The sequence below is a fragment of the Jaculus jaculus genome, chromosome 8, assembly GCF_020740685.1.
Source record: "Jaculus jaculus isolate mJacJac1 chromosome 8, mJacJac1.mat.Y.cur, whole genome shotgun sequence".
Taxonomy (NCBI): domain Eukaryota; kingdom Metazoa; phylum Chordata; class Mammalia; order Rodentia; family Dipodidae; genus Jaculus; species Jaculus jaculus.
Window position 1 is genome coordinate 70,581,431 of NC_059109.1, and position 17,519 is coordinate 70,598,949.

Sequence of the window (17,519 nt, forward strand, 5' to 3'; positions counted from 1 at the left end):
TAAACATTTTCTAGACAAAAAAAAAGGCCTTCATGTACACAGAACTAAAATTATGTAGAGGGTTTAGCAATGGAGATGCTTATGAGCATGGAAATTATTCACAAGGTTTTATTTTCTTCATCATATTGAATATAGACCAGGGGAACCAGGAAGCTGCTGCCAGGCCAAAACTGGCAGAATCTTTATGAGAGCTTTCTCCCATTCTACTTATTCTATATTATACACTAATTCTCAAATGTAAAGATCAGTCAGATCTAAAGAGTTAAAAGGAATGAAGCCGGTCATGGTAGCAATACCTTTAATCGTAGCACTTGGGAGGCAGAGGTAGGAGGACTCACTGTAAATTAGAGGCCAGCCTGGGACTACAGAATGAGTTCCAGGTCAGCATAAACCAGAGTGAGACACTATGTTGGAAAATAAAAATAAAAAAATAAAAAAATAAAAAATAAAAAGGAATGGAGGAAAGAAATGATGACATCAAGAGGGACCCACTTCATTCCTAAGACAGGACTGATCATGCACATAAGTATGGTCGTCTGTCATAAGAAAAACCAGGCTTCACGGGCTAACAGTAGTCCAGTTCAGACTCTCCTTTGTTCTTGAAAAATGTTCACTACTTGGAAATTCTAAGTGTGTTCATGAGACACAGAAAGCCTACGCCTTAGGGGAAAATAACAGCAACTGCTTGACTTACAGAATGTGAAAGGTCTCTGCTCACATTTGGTCTGAAAATGCTTTAACTTTAACTAGATGAATATACAACCTATCACCCTTCACCGGTTTGAGTGACAAGTCACAGCACACTAGTAAAAAAAAGAGGTATTATTCCACTGAGTCCTAGCCCAGGCTGACTGGAACTCACTCTGTAGTACCAGGCTGTCTTTGAACTCACTGCAATTCCCTTACCTTGGTTTCCTGAGTACTAGGATTAAACGCATGCACCACCAGACGCAGCTCGGTTAACTATTTTCTATAATGACCAAAAAGTGTGTGGGAGCCCAGCATGGTTGTGCATGCCTTTAATTCCAGCACTCGGGAGGCAGAGGTAAGCAGATTGCTGTGAGTTTGAGGCCACCCTGAGACTACAGAGTTCCAGGTCAGCTTAGGCTAGAGCAAGACACTACCTCGAAAAAACAAAATAAAACAAAACAAGTGTGTGTAACTCCAAAAGAATGAAAAGACTTTAAAATCAAGATCCAGCCAGGCATGGTAGCACATGCCCTTAATCCCAGCACTGAGGACACACAGGTAGGAGGATTGCTGTAAGTCTGAGACCAGCCTGAGACACCATAGTGAGTTCCAAATCAAATCAGCCTGGGCTAGAGAGAGATCCTACTTTCAAAAACAAACAAACAAACAAACAAAAATCCACACGTGGAGAAAAGAAACAGAACTATAGGGTATACTTTTTCCAAACAAATTTAATTATTTTTATCCCCAAAATGAGAAAAAAACTTAAACCTTAAAAACTGCTCAAAAAAAGTGAACCCATTAAAAAGGCTCCCTCCCTTAAAAAATAAATATTAAACTGATATATACATATATATTAGACTCATGAAGGAGGCAAGAACAGGACAAAATCCCAATACTTCTATCAATTCTATGTGCTTCACTTCAAAAAGAGCATTCAAAGAGGCAGGAGAAATAAACTTAGGAGTCCTTGGCTCTGAAAAAAAGCAGGAACATGACAGGGGAAAAGACACAAACTATCTTACAGGGCAAGGGAAGGTACATCTTCATTTAAAACATGCCCCATCCCAGCAACCCCAGCTGAGGCACTGGTATGGCTGCTCCAGCAGCCGTGTCTCTTGCTGATCTTTGCCCTTTTTCTCCCTCGCCGCATCCAGGTCAGGGAAGGTCATTCACACTGAGGTCGTGACGCCACTATGGCTGCAGCCTGGCTGCTGGAGCCTTGAGGTTTTCCATTCACCACCAGCAGGCGGGGCGTCTCCACACGAACACTGGCAAAGGCATAGTCCTAGAAAAGACATACAGATTCATCACAGATCCTGGGTGGAAAAGTCTCCAGCAGAAAGATGTATCATCCTTATCTTCCCCAGTACTTGGGAGGCAAAGGTAGGAGGATCACTGAGTTTGAGACTACCCTGAGACTATATGGCGAATTCCAAGTCAGCCTGGACTACAGTGAAAAAAAACCCTACCTCAAAAAAATGAACAACAAAAAGAAAACAAACTGAGAAAACAAAGGAGATAAAATTTTCCCAGTTTTCAATACTATGAAGAAAATCTGGGGCAGTTAGGGTACCAATACCTATAATTACAAGAACAGGTCAGTTCTCTGATTCAAAAAAGGCAAGTTTCTCATACTGCCTGAGAAAAGAATGCCATCAGCTCTCAGGTAATTTGCCTTCCCCTATACCTTGTATATATAATTTAGTTATGTATTTGACAGAGAAAGAGGGAAGGAGGGAGGGAGAAAGAGAGAATGGGAGTGGCAGGGCTTCCAGCTACTGCAAAAGAGCTCCAGACCCCTTGTGCATCTAGCTAATGTGGGTCCTGGGGAATCAAATCTGGGTCCTTTGGCTTTGCAGGCAAACATCTCAACCGCTGAGCCATCACTCCAGCCCCCCCCCCCCCACACACACAGCTTTTTGACAATTAACTAGAAATAGGTAGCACCAAAAAAGGACCATAGGACATTGTGAGCAACTGTTAGTCCAAGTGTTTGTAAGGTCCTAAATTATTCCACAAAATATAAATTAAGGTTCTTCTTTATATTAAGAAAAAGAAAGACTACATAATGGAAATAAGAAATTTTACCAATATTAGGAAAGATATCAAAGAAATATTCTACTGACAGAGGGATGGCTCAGTGGTTAAAGGCACTTGCTTGTGAAGCCTAATGGCCTGGGTTCAATTCCCCATTACCCATAAAAAACCAGATGCAAAGTGGCACATGTGATCTGGAGTTTGTTTGCAGTGGCAGAGAACCCGGTGCCCTATTTCTCTCTGTCTCTGTTTCTCTCTGTTTGAAAATGCACAAAAATATTTAATATTTTTTAAAAAAAGAAATATTCTGCCAGGCTTAGTGGTGCACAACTTCAGTCCCAGTACCCAGGAGCCAGAGGCAGGAGAATCACTGTGAGTTCAAGTCTAGCCTGGAACTGCAGAGTAAATTCCAGGTCAGCCTGAGCTAGTGAGACCCTACCTGGAATAAAAACAAACAAAAAATAAGAGTGGGGGCTGGAGAGATGGCTTAACAGTTAAAGTGTTTGCCTGTGAAGCCTAAGGACCCCTGTTTGATTCCACAGTACCCAGGTAAGCCAAATGCACAAGGTGGCACATGTGTCTGGAGTTTGTTTGCAGTGGCTAGAGGTCCTGGCGTGCCCATTCTCTTTCTCTCTTATTCTCAAATAAATAAATAAATGAATAAGCTTTTAAGAAGTAAGAAATATTCTACTGACAGTGTGAAGTAAGTTCTTTTAAGCTACAGTAAAGACGGTTAAAGAGGAAGTTGTCAATAAAGAAATTAAATTTAAAAAATAGATGAAAGAATTCTTGTAGGGCTGGAGAGATGACAACATAGCTAAGAGTATTTCCTGTACAAGCAGGAGGGCCTGAAGAGGCCTCAAAGACCACCTGCATTTAATTCCCAAGACCCACATAGACCAGTGGGGTGTGACCATGCCTGTCTGTAACCCCAGTCTGAGACCGGCAGGAGAACCAGAGAAGCAAGAACCACCAGTGCTCACAGAAAAAACTCCAAGCTCCAGAATCAGTAGGAGACTTGAGCTCAAATAAAAACAGGCTGAAGAGCGATGGAGCGGACACAGGCATTTTGGCCACTGTAGGTGAGCGCATCCTGCTGCAGGGGTATACACGGGGTGCCACAAAGGCACAAACGTGTACACACACAACATAACACACCACACACTTATATTACACATGCACACACAAGCAAAAAAAAAAGAAAAGAAAATAATTCTTGCTGGGCAGGGTGGCACATGCCTTTAATCCCAGCACTCGGGAGGCAGAGGTAGGAGGATCACCATGAGTTTGAGGCCACCCTGAGACTACATAGTGAATTCCAGGTCAGCCTGAGCTAGAGTGAAAGCCTACCTCGAAAAACAAAAAACAAACAACAACAACAAAAAAGAATTCTTGTAAATCAATTGTTTTACTAAGTCCTAACATGAAAATGGGCAGATGAGAAGAGAAATTCAATAAATATATACTACCATATGGAAGTTCAATGTGAAAGTTGCTAAGCTTTATGAATGAGGTAAGTGAAAACATTACTGGTGATATATTTTTCATGTAAAATTAGCAAGTAAGGGGCTGGAGAGATAACTAAGCCAAGAAGAATGCTTGCTGCACAGACATGAGGAGCTGAGTTTGTTTCCTAGTAGCCAAGTAAACAGCTGAGCATGGCCACAGAGCTCAGGGGTGGAGACAGGCACTGCAGTGGAAGCTCCAGGTTCTTCAGTGAAAGACTCTCAAGGAAATAAGGCAGGAAGTAATAGTCTGCCTCTAGCCTCCGCAGGTATGTGTATGGAGAACACACATCTGCGAACATATGTGAATATACCACACACATACTACACATACACTAAACAACAATAATAATAATAATGGCCAGGCATGGTGGTGCACATGAGACAAAGGTAGGTGAGTTCGAGGCTACCCTGAGACTACACAGTGGATTCCAGGTTAGCCCTGAGCTAGAGTGAGACCCTACCTCAGAAAACAAAAAAAAAAAACAAAAAACAACAACAACAAAAAAGAAATAACTTTCAAAAGTTCCTACATACTATTAAGAAAAAAACTAGAGGAATTCTGGTTAAGATGGTGGCATAGGAACCACACCAAAACAGCCTAGGGGAGAAAAAGACAAAAAACACCCTTCTAAAAAGTAAGGTGTATAAGAAATTACCAATGGCACCAAGGAAGTAAGAGAGATCCACAGCATCCACATAAGCAGGCAGAAGCGACTCCAGCAGCAATGGCACCAGGATCGTGGGGCCACAGACACAAGGCTCGCTTGAGCTGCAGGAAAAGCCAGGTGAAGGGATTTTCCACTCACACCAGAGCTCTTCACAAACTCAACTCCTGTGAAGGGAGAACCACAGCAAACAACAGAGGAGCAGATCATGAGGCAGAGGATCACGTGGACCAGCGGGAAAACTCGAGTCACCATCCACAGCCTCTCCTGCCACACCGCCTGCGCAAACCCAGCAAACACCAGGGACCAGGTGAAGGGAGATCACAGCACCCGGCACTGCCAACCACAGCAGTGATCCAACGACCCAGCCAGCCTACTTGAACCCACAGTGCACCAAAGAGGGACCAAAGCAGGAACACAGCACAACTGAAACCAAAATCATCCCAAAAGGTAACTGGGATTACCCCAGGTCAGTACCCGCCAAATAATCCTGGTATATAGGCCTGAACTGGAAGTGCTAATTGCACTTTCCATACAGGATAAATTATATGTCAAAGCTCATGAATGGTTGGATTTACAATTCTTTTTTTTAATGAATTATATCATTTTACTTTCCTGCTTTTAAATATTTTTATTTACTTATTTATTTGCAAGCAGAAATGGAGAGGCAGAGAGAGAGAAAAAACTGAACACCAGCCTCTACCAATGCAAGCTAATTTCAGATGCATGTACCACTTTATGTATCTGGCTTTACATGGGTACTGGAAAATTGAACGCAAAATTTGGAAGGATTTGCAAGCAAGTGCCTTTAACTGCGGAGCCATCACTCCAGCCCTTCTACATTTGTTGTTTTATTATCAGTATTATTTTATTTTATTTTGTTTTTTCCAGGTAGAGTTTTGCTCTAGTCCAAGCTGACTTGGAATTCACTATGTAGTCTCAGGGTAGCCTTGAACTCAAAGCAATCCTACCTCTGCCTTCCAAATGCTGAGATTAAAGGCGTGTGCCACCTTGCCTGCCCATTTTTTGTTTGTTTTTTAAGCAAGATGTCACTCTAGCCCAGGCTGACCTGGAACTCATTTTGTACTCCAGGCTAGTCTTGAACTGATGGGGTGGCTCTATTACTTCAGCCTCCCAAGTGCTGGAATTATAGACATGCACCACCATACCTAGCTTTTTGTGCTATTTTCTGCTACATGTCCTGCTTTCTTTTTTTATATTTTTTTCAAAGCAGGGCATATAATCCTAACTCTAGTCCAGGATGACCTAGAACTCACTCTGTAGTCCCAGCCTGGTCTCAAACTCACAGCAGTCCTCTTACCTCTGCCTCCTGAGTGCTGGGATAAAAGTGCGTGCCACCACCCCAGGCAATATGTCTGCTTTTGCTAAGTACTTGAGAAGAAAAGAAAATACAGAACTTAGCCTCTGAATAGTATGTGGTTCAGCAAGGGACTGGAACAACATGTGTGCCCTTGGCATGTCCATGAACTTTCGACAGGAGTTTCAACAGGAGACAGGTGCTAAGGACAATCGTCACCATTTGTGGAATGTTTGCAGAGTGCTATATTCATATCAGATATTTTACATGGATGTGTGTGCTATTTAATCATTATTGAATCCTCATTTTACAGGAAACTCAGTTTTAGAAAGGTTAGATAATTCATACAGAGTTGTATAGTGTAAATAATAGGTTCTAGTAATCCATATGCCATTTTAGAATATTGAAACCTATTTTTATTTGTTTATTGAAAGACAAGTAGAGAGAATGGGTGTGCCAGGGCATCCAGATCCTGCAAACAAACTCCAAATGCATGTGCCACCTTGTGCACCTGGCTTACATGGGTCCTGAGGAATTGAATCTGGGTCCTTTGGCTTTTTTTTTCTTTTCACAATTTTTATTAACATTTTTCATGATTATAAAAAATATCCCATGGTGGGCTGGAGAGATGGCGTAGCGGTTAAGCACTTGCCTGTGAAGCCTATGGACCCCGGTTCGAGGCTCGGTTCCCCAGGTCCCACGTTAGCCAGATGCACAAGGGGGCGCACGCGTCTGGAGTTCGTTTGCAGAGGCTGGAAGCCCTGGCGCGCCCATTCTCTCTCTCTCCCTCTATCTGTCTTTCTCTCTGTGTCTGTCGCTCTCAAATAAATAAATAAAATTTAAAAAAAAAAAATATATCCCATGGTAATACCCTCCCTCCCCCCCCTGCACTTTCCCCTTTGAAATTCCATTCTCCATCATATTACCTCCCCATCTCAATCATTGTAGTTACATATGTAAAATACCAACCTATTAAGTATCCTCCTCTCTTCCTTTCTCTTCCCTTTATATCTCCTAGATTTACAATTCTTAAGTAAGCTATATTTTGGGCTTGTTATTTGTTGCTTCTTGACTTATAGTAGCCTTATTTCCTTTTCTGTTGTACATTAGGGAAGGGTCTCACTTGGTCACATGCTGATTTGGAACTCTAAACAGACCAGAAATCTTAACCTCCTAGTTGACAGGATTAAGGGTGTGGGGCACCACACACCATAGGGGACAGTGACTTTGTTGCAGGATCTAGTTGTCATATTTCTGGCCAAGTAGACTTTATCCCAGAGATGCACGGATGGCTCACACAAATCGATAAATGTTATACATTATATAAATGGACTCAAGGAAAAAAAAATCACATGATGAACTCATTAGATGCAGAGAAAGCATTTGACAAAATCCAATCCCTTGAAGATAAAAGTCCTACAGATACTGGAAATACAGAGAACATATCTCAACATAATAAAGACTATTTATGACAAGCCTACAGCCAACAAAATACTGAATGGGGAAAAACTGGAAGCTTTCCCACTAAAGTCAAGAACAAGACAAGGGTGTCTACTGTCTCCACTTTTATTTAATATAGTACTGGAAGTCTTAGCCATACCAATAAGGCAAGAGATGCCCATAAAAGGGATACAAATTGGGAAGGAAGAGATCAAGTTATCATTATTTGCAGATGACATGATTCTATACATAAAGGACCCTAAAGACTCTATCAGCGAACTGTTAGAGCTGATAAACACCTATAGCCATGTAGTGGGATACAAAATAAACACACAGAAAACAATAGCTTTCCTATAAGTTGACAAAAGCAATCTACACATTTAATGCAATCCCCATCAGAATTCCAACAGCATTCTTCCTGGAAATAGAAAGAACAATCCAAAAATTCATTTGTAATCACAGCAAAATCTCAAATATCTAAAACAATACTGAGCAACAAAAAGTAAGGCTGGTGGTATCACCATACCTGATTTTAACCTATACTACAGAGCCATAATAACAAAAACAGCATGGTATGGCACAAAAGCAGACATGTAAATCAATGGACCAGAATAGAGGACCAAGATGTAAGTCCAGGTAGCTATAGCCACCTGGTATTCAATAAAAATGCCAAAAATACTCACTGGAGAAAAGACAGCCTCTTCAGCAAATGGTGCTAGGAAAACTGGATATGTATCTGTAGAAGGATAAAAATAGATCCTTCTCTCCATGCACAAGAATTTATGGACTAAAGACCTTAACATCAGACCTGAAACTCTAAAACTGCTAGAGGAAAAAGTAGGGGACACCCTTCAACATACTAGTCTTGGCAAAGACTTTCTGAATATAACCCCAATTGTTTAGGCAATAAAACCACAGATTAACTGCTGGGAACTCATGAAATTACAAAGACTTTGTACAGCAAAGGACACTGTGAATAAAATAAAGAGGCAACCTACAAAATGGGAAAAAAATCTTTGCCAGCTATATATCTGATAGAGGATTGATATCTAGGATATACAAAGAACTCACAAAATTAAATAATAAGAAATCAAACAAGCCAATTAAAAGTGGGCTATGGAACTAAATAGAGAGTTCTCAAAAGAAGAAATATGATGGCATATAAGCATCTAAAAAAAATGTTCTATATCCCTAGTTATCAGGGAAATGCAGATTAAAACTATGCTGAGATTCCATCTCACTCCTCTAAGATTGGCTACCATCATGAAAACAAATGATCATAAATGCTGGCAAGGATGTGGGAAAAAAGTAAACCTTCTACACTGTTGGTGGGAAAGGAATCTGGTCCAGCAATTGTGGAAATCAGTGTGGAGTTTCCTAAAACAGCTAAAAATATATGTACCATATGACCCAGCTACAGTACTCCTAAGCATATATCCTAAGGACTCATCTCATTACCTTAGAAATTCTTGCTAAACAATGTTTACTGCCACTCAATTCACAATAGCTGGTGTGGTGGTTTGAATAAAATAGATGGCCCCTAATATATTCAGTTGTTTATTTGTTTGTAGTTTGCATTCTGCAGCCACCTGGCTAGAGGCAATGTCACTGGGTGGATCTTTAGGCATGGTGGTGGGTTTCAGATATCAATCTAAAGATATACAAAGTGTACCTAGCTGGAGTTGCTGAAGTGTGCTGTGCTGTATGGCTTTTTGGCTTTTGGCTTGTACTTCGCTCTCTCTGCTTGGTCCTGTGAAGGCAGGCCAGCTTCTTCTGCCATTTATGGAACTTCCCCTGGATCTGTAGGCTTCAATAAATATTCCTTCCTCCATAACTGTGCCTGGTCTGGAAGTTCATCTCAGTGAACCTGAATCTGTCTGCTATAACTGGGAAATGGAACCAGCCTAGATGGCCCTCAACTGATGAGTGGATAATGAAGATATGGCACATTTATACAATGGAGTTCTACTCAGCAGTAAAGAAAAATGAAGTCATGAAATTTGCAGGAAAATGGATGGACCTGGAAAGGATTATACTAAGTGAGGTAACCCAGGCCCAGAAAGCCAAACACCACATGTTGTCTCTCAAATGTGGATCCCAGCTACAGATGACTGGACTTCAGTATGAGTAGGAAGAAAACTCAGTAGCAAAGGCCAGTAAGCTAGAAAAAAGATATAAAGGGAAGAGAAAGGAAGGGGTGAGGGGTTACTTAATAGGATGGTATGGTATATATGTATGTGGAAGAATAGATTAATGGGGGTAAAAGGCCCAAGTGAGGTCAGGGGAAGAGATTGAGTAGAGGAAAAGTGGAGGGAGGGCTAAACAAAATCTAAGAGCATATAAATAAATCATATGGAAACCTACCTTTTTGGACAATGGAACACTCAGGAGTCATAGATTGTTGCTAGAAAATTTTGAGTACCAGGGATGGGATCCCTTCCAGTGAGTTGTTGGCCAGGGAGGTTCCTGATGCCCCAACAACATTATAGGCCATTGCCGAGGTCCTTGGTTTCCCACTAATAGATAGTAAGACCCTATTGCTGAAGACTCCACATACTAGGGCTGCAAGGCCACTGAGAAATCCTGCTGGAACTGAGCTGATAACCTCCTCCATGTAGACCAGCTGACAGAAAGCTGGAAGCCATTCTGCATGCAATTCAATGGAAGACAGAGAAATCACCAGTGAAGATACTCAACAGTGGACACTGCAAGCCTTCTATGTGGCCAGCTAGGCCAAATGAGCCAACAGGTGCTATAGTGGCATGTCTGTCATGGTAGAAACCAACTGCCCTCTAATTCAACTAGAGGCCCGCTCCATTGGAGGAAATAATCCCTGATTCTGAATACTTAAAACAGGGGTACTCATGATCCGTAGGGGTGTAACATCTGCTGCTGTCTGGTTAAATGTATATACTATGCTGTCAAACTGCTTCTCTTGATGTTCCCACCCTTATATTTATGCTACTCCCCCTTTTGGTAGAGAATCTTCTCTTTTCAGATTGGGATGACTCAGAAGGCATTATGATGCTGGGAAGAAGTGACAGGAGTGCTCAGCACTGCAATATCTCTATCAGACCTTCCAAGGTTCAGGGTCTATTTCAGAAGAGGTGGTTTGAAGAGCCAAAGGAAGGGTAGAACTCCTTACAATGTGCTCATCCCAGACACAAAATGGCCTAGATATCCATGACCTCACAGTGCCTGACACTACCTACACAAGACATCATAATAGGAGGAAAGATCATGACATCAAAATAAAAGAGTGACTGATTGAGAGGGGGAGGGGATATGATGGAGAACAGAGTTTCAAAGAGAAAAGTGGGGGGAAGGAGGGCATTACCATGGGATATTGTTTATAATCATGGCAGTTGTTAATTTTAAAAAATTGAAAAAAAAAGAAAAACACTGGAAGGTAACAATTATATCCATTACTGGTAATAACAATAAACTGATAACGACATTCCACAGAATATGCATTAAAAAGTAGAATAATCAGGCATGGTGGCACACGCCTTTAATACCAGCACTTGGAAGGCAGAAGTAGGAGGGTCCCCATGGGTTCAAAGTCATGCTGAGACTACTTAGTGAATTCAAGATCAGCCTTGGCTAGCATGAGACCTTACCTCAAAAAACCAACAACAAAAAAATAAAAAGCCAGAACACTGACCAGGCATGGTGGCACACACCTTTAATCCCAGCACTGGGGAGGCAGAGGTAGGAGGATCACCGTGAGTTCAAGGCCACCCTGAGACTACACAGTGAATTCCATGTCAGCCTGAGCTAAAGTGAAACCCTACATCAAAAACTTAAAATTTAAAAAAAAAAAAAAAAAAAAAAACTAGAATACTGGGCTGGAGAGATGGCTTAATGGTTAAGGTAGTTGCCTATGAAGCCTAGGGACCCAGGTTTGATTCCCCAGTATCCACATGAGCCAGATGCACAGAATGGTGATGTGTCTGGAGTTTGTTTGCAATGGCTGGAGATGCTGACATGCCCATTATTTTTTTTATTTTTATTTTTTATTTTTATTAACATTTTCCATGATTATAAAATATATCCCATGGTAATTCCCTCCCTCCCCACCCCCACACTTTCCCATTTATGCCCATTATTTTTTATATTTCTCTCTCTCTCTCTCTCTTTCTCTCCCTCTCTCTCCTAAATAAATTAATTAACAAAAAAAAAAAAAAAAAAGCAGGCATGGTAATGCACACCTGAATGCCACCACTCAGTAAGCAAGATCATGAATTTAAGGTTACCCTTAGTTTCACAGCAAGTTCTTACAGTTTTGTGTTTTATTTTTTATTTATTTTTTATTCTTATTTTTTTTTGCTCTTGCTCTAGCCAAAGCTGACCTGGAATTAATCTCAGGCTGGCCTCAAACACACAGCAATCCTCCTACATCAGCCTAGCCTCTCAAGTACTGGGATTAAAGGCATGTTCCACCACACCCAGCCATAGTGAGTTTAAAGCCAGCCCTGAGGGTATATAATTACGGCTCTATCTTGGCAGGGTGGGGCGGGGAGAGAGAGGGGACTAGAGAGATTGCTCCGTGGCTAAAGGTGCTTGCTTGCAAAGCCTGATGGCCTGGGTTCAATTTTCCAGTACCTATCTATATAAAGCCAGATGTACAAAGTGGTACATGCATCTGGAGTTTGCAGTGACAGGAGTCCCTGATGTGCCCATTCTTTAAATCTTTTATTGTTTATTCATTTATTTATTTGAGAGATAGAGGATAAGAATGGGAGAACCAGGGCCTCTGTTTATTTATTTGAGAAAGAAACACAGACAGGGAGAGAGAGAGAGAGACAATATGAATGGGCATGCCAGGGACTCTAGCCACTGCAAATGGCCTCCTGATGCATGTGCCATCTCCTGCATCTTACTTTACATAGGTACTGGGGAATCAAACCTGGGTCCTTTGGCTTTGCAGGCAAGCAAGCACCTTAACCACTAAGCCATCTCTCCAGCCCTTAAGTACTTTTTAAAACTATTTATTTATTGGCAAGCAGAGAGAGATAGAAAGAAGAGAGATAGAGAGAATGAGCATGCCAGGGCTTCCAGCCACTGCAAACAAACTCCAGAAGCATGTATACTAGGATACTAGGGAATTGAAATTGGGTCAGGCTTTGCAGACAAGTACCTTAATCGCTGAGCTCTCTCTCTCCAGCCCTAAAGTACTTTTATAACAAAGATAAAATAGATATAATCTAGATCTAGAGTCATCAAAATGCTTCTGAAAAAAGCAATAAATACTTGAGGTTTTAGAGGTAATATCTCTGTTGTAGAAAAATTCAGCATGGGAATTTTGATAATTTTGTTTCTGTGATAGGATCTCACTATGATGTAGCCCAAGCTGGTTTCAAATATGAAGTAATCCTGCCTCAGTTTCCCTACTGCTGGGATTACAAGTGTGCACCACCATGCCTGATGGTACAGTTCTCCAGTGTAACCATAGAATAATTCACCTCCAGCACTGTAGTATAAACACAGATGCAATAGTAAATAAGCCAGCATGTTTCTGCTCCAATAAAGCTTATACATACTAAAATTTGAGTTTTCTATAGTTTTCAGGACAAAATAGTATATTTTCTTTTCTGATTTCTTTCTTTTTGATGCTGTTGTTATGGAGACAGGGTCTCCCTGTGTGTGGCCCAGCACGGCTCAGATCTCACAGCGATCATCCTGCCTCAGCTGCCCAAGTGCTGTCATTTCAGAGATAAGCCCCCTGGCCAGCTGCTCCTATGCATTTTTCCATTGAGAACATAGAAACCAGGCTGCACAAGAGCAGATGGTAAGTCAGATTTTATCTGAGTACCACAGGCTGCCATTCCAGACCTAATGGTAAAAATGTGGCTAAATACCTATTATAGTAATGTTCTGTAAGGATTAAACTAGGTAATGCATGCAATGAAACTTATCAGGGTCTAGCACTCAGCTGAGTGTTCAGCTAATGTGAACTATCATTATCATCACCACTACTATGTGTGAACTTAAAAGAATGAATAATATGAGATAAATATTCCTAAATATCTATATATATTGCAAACATGATTTAAAATATATATTTGGGACTTCCAGTTAAGATGGTGGCATAGGTACCACGCCAAAGCAGTCTGGGGGGAAAAAGACCAAAAAACCTAAGCAAAATACACACTTTTACTAAAAACTGAGGTGTATAGCAAATTGAAGCAGCAGCGGAGAAGTAGGAGAGATCCAGAGCATCAGAGCCCGCACAGGGCGGCAAAAGCGGCCCCGGCAGCTCCGCCAAACGCGGCGCCTGCAGCGCAACAGAAAGCCGCCAGACTCAGCTTCAGCCGCAGGAAAAGCCAGGTGAGGGGATTTTCCCCTCACACCGGCGCTCTCCGCAACTCAGGAAACGTGAAGGGAGAACAGCAGTGAGCAACAGAGGAGCAGACCACGAGGTAGAAGAACACGTGGAACAGCGAGAAAACTAGAGCAGCTGCGGCTCCCTCCCTCCCCCACCGCAAAAGCCCAGCTCCAGTGAACAGAGCAGCGGTCCCGGGACCCAGCCACGCCAACATGAGCCGACAGCAGGACCCAAGCAGGAGCAGAGTCCAGTAGCAACATCAGCGGCTCTGGCACCAGTAACAGCGGCCCCAGCAGCAGCAGACCCATAGCGGCAGCAGCAGCAGACCCCGTAGCAGCAGCGGCAGCAGACCCAGCAGCAGCAGCTTCAGTGGCAGCAGCAGCAGTGGACCCAGCAGCAGCAGCTTCAGCAGCAGCAGTGGCTCCAGCAGTGGCAGCTACAGCAGCAGCAGAGGCAGCAGCAGTGGTGGGCCCAGCAGCAGCGGGCCGAGCAGCAGCAGCTTCAGCTGCTGACAGACCCAGCAGAGGCAGCTTTAGCAGCAGCAGTTCCAGCAGCGAGGATGCTGATCTGCAGGGCCACAGTTGCCAGGCTTGGTTTGCCCCACAGGAAAAGCCAGTGCCCACCTCCAGAAATCAGAACAGCAGCCCGACGACCAGGCAGCAACTTCACTGAGACCAAAATCATCCAAGGTAACTGGGATTGCACCAGGGAAGGGTCTCACTTGGTCACAAGCTGACTTGGATCCCTCAACAGACCAGAAATCTTAACCTCTATGTTGATAGAGGATCTGGTTGTAATAATAACTACTGTGGCATACATACTTGGGGCTGTTTTTGATTGAATGGGTACAGTGTTTAGTTAACTTTTAGAATCTACCTGTATTTTATTCCACTCAGCCTACTTGAATACTCCCATAGCAGGGAAACTCAACCCCCTAGGAGCACCTTTGTAGATATTCTGAGAGTTTTAAGAGCCACACCTAATACCTCAAGCTCTTACCCTGAAAATATATAACATCAAATCAATTGATACAGCAAAGAATACCCAGCTAGCTAGAAAATCCAAGCATTAACTTAATCCAAGATGCAAAAATATATACATTATAACACAAGAAACACTAAAAAGCAAGACGATATAAATCCACATAAAAGTATTAATGCATCAGAAATGACCTCCAGGGAGAACGAGTTAGAGGAAATGCCTGAGAAAGATTTCAAAAGAATGATTGTAAATATGTTCAAAGAAGTCAGAGAACAAATCAAAAAAGTCAAAGAGGAACTTAAAGAGAAATCAAAGGAATCAAAGAAGATGCAGGACACCAATTTAATGAAATAAAGAAGGCAATACAAGACATAAATAAGGAAATAGAAATAATAAAGAAAAACCAGTCAGAATTACTAGCAATGAACACCACAGTTAATGAAATACAAAAACTCTGTAGAAAATCTCACCAGTAGAATGGATGAAGGAGAGGACAGAATATCTAAGCTAGAAGACCAGGTGGCAGATCTAATACAGTACAACAAAGAGAAAGACAAACTTATAGAAAAGTATGAGTGGGAATTTCAAGATATTCGGGACACTATGAAAGATCAAATATAAGAATTCAGGGCATAGTAGAAGGAGAAGAATTCCACTCCAAAGGCATAGTAGGCGTCTTCAACAAAATCATAGAAGAAAATTTCCCCCAATTTGGGAAAGAGGTGCCAATGCAGATACAAGAAGCCTTTAGAACCCCATCCAGACAAAACCTGGAAAGAACCTCTCCTTGCCATATTATAATCAAACTTCCAAACATACACACCAAAGAAAAAAATATTGAAAGCAGTCAGAGAGAAAAATCAAGTTGCCTACAAAATCAAACCCATCAGGATTACAGCAGATTATTCAACACAAAGTTTTAAAGCCAGAAGGGCTTGGAGTGATATATTCCAAGTTCTGAAAGATAACCGTCAACCAAGGTTACTTTATCCTGCAAAGTTCTCCATTCAAATAGATGGAGAAATAAGGATATTCCATGACAAAAAAGTTTAAAGGAGTGTTTGAAGACAAAACCAGCTCTACAGAAAATACTTGATAGAATCCTCCATGCTGAAGAAAAGGAAAAGCACACATATAAAGAACCTAGAAAAATACTCAAATGCTAGTTAACACAAGAGAGCACAGGTAGAACCAGAACCACAAAAAAAAAAAAAAAAAAAAAAATGGCAAACATAAATACACACCTTTCAATAATATCTCTTACTATCAACGGCCTCAATGCCCCAACAAAAAGACATAGGTTTGCAGACTGCGTTAAAAAGCAGGATCCTACAATTTGTTGTCTCCAAGAAACTCACCTTTCTACAAAGGATAGACATTATCTTTAGGGTGAAAGGTTGGAAGACGATGTTTCAAGCAAATGGGCCTAGAAAACAAGCAGGGGTTGCTATCCTAATATCTGACAAGGTAGACTTCAGTCCAGCGTTAGTGAAGAAAAATAAGGAAGGTCACTTTATATTGATTAAGGGCACACTCCAACAGGAGGACATTACAATCCTAAACATATATGCACCTAACATGGGGGCTCCCAAATTCATCAAACAAACACTATTAGAACTAAGGTCACAGATAACACCAAACACAGTAGTGGTGGGTGACTTTAACACCCCACTCTCATCAGTTGACAGGTCATCCCAGGAAAAAATAAACAGAGAGGCATTTGGACTAAATGAGGTAATAGATGTAATGGACCTAACAGATATATACAGGACATTTCATCCAAAGGCTGCAGAATATACATTCTTTTCAGCAGCACATGGAACATTCTCTAAAATAGACCATATATTAGGACACAAAGCAAATCTTAACAAATTCAGGAAAATTGAAATAATTCCTTGCATTCTATCTGACCACAATGGAATTAAACTACAAATCAGTAGCAAGAAAGGCTATAGAGCATACACAAAATCATGGAAACTAAACAATACACTATTAAATGATGAATGGGTCAATGAAGAAATCAAGAAGGAAATCAAAAAATTTATAGTTAAACGATAATGAGAATACAATATATCAAAATCTCTGGGACACAATGAAGGCAGTTCTAAGAGGTAAATTTATAGCCTTAAGTGCCTATATTAAGAAATTAGAAAGGTCGCAAGTAAACAACCTAATGCTTCACCTTAAAGCCTTGGAAAAAGAAGAACAAGGCAAACCAAAAATCAGTAGGCGGGAAGAAATAATAAAGATTAGGGCAGAAATTAATGAAATAGAAACAAACAAACAAAAAAAAAAACAATCCAAAGAATTAATGAAACAAAGAGTTGGTTCTTTGAAAGGATAAACAAGATTGGTAAACCCTTAGCAAATCTGACCAAAAGAAAGAGAGAAGAGACACAAATTAATAAAGTCCAAATGGATTAAAGACCTTAACGTCAGACCTGAAACTCTGAAACTGCTAGAGGAAAAAGTAGGGGAAACCCTTCAACATATTGGTCTTGGCAAAGACTTTGAATACAACCCCAATTGCTCAGGCAATAAAACCACAG

The 17,519-nt window shown here is 41.3% G+C and overlaps 1 protein-coding gene across 3 annotated transcripts in view; it reads right to left on the bottom strand.

Moving 5' to 3' along the window:
- Positions 1-1,585: 1,585 nt before the first annotated feature.
- Ttc5 (tetratricopeptide repeat domain 5) overlaps positions 1,586-17,519 on the bottom strand; it is a 49,710-nt gene continuing 33,776 nt past the window's right edge. For all 3 annotated transcript variants that reach the window (XM_004670157.3, XM_045156690.1, XR_006638542.1), the window contains one exon: positions 1,586-1,978. In XM_004670157.3, coding sequence (XP_004670214.1) covers positions 1,859-1,978 — 120 coding nt within the window. In that variant the 3' untranslated portion in view covers positions 1,586-1,858. The remainder of the gene's footprint in view (positions 1,979-17,519) is intronic.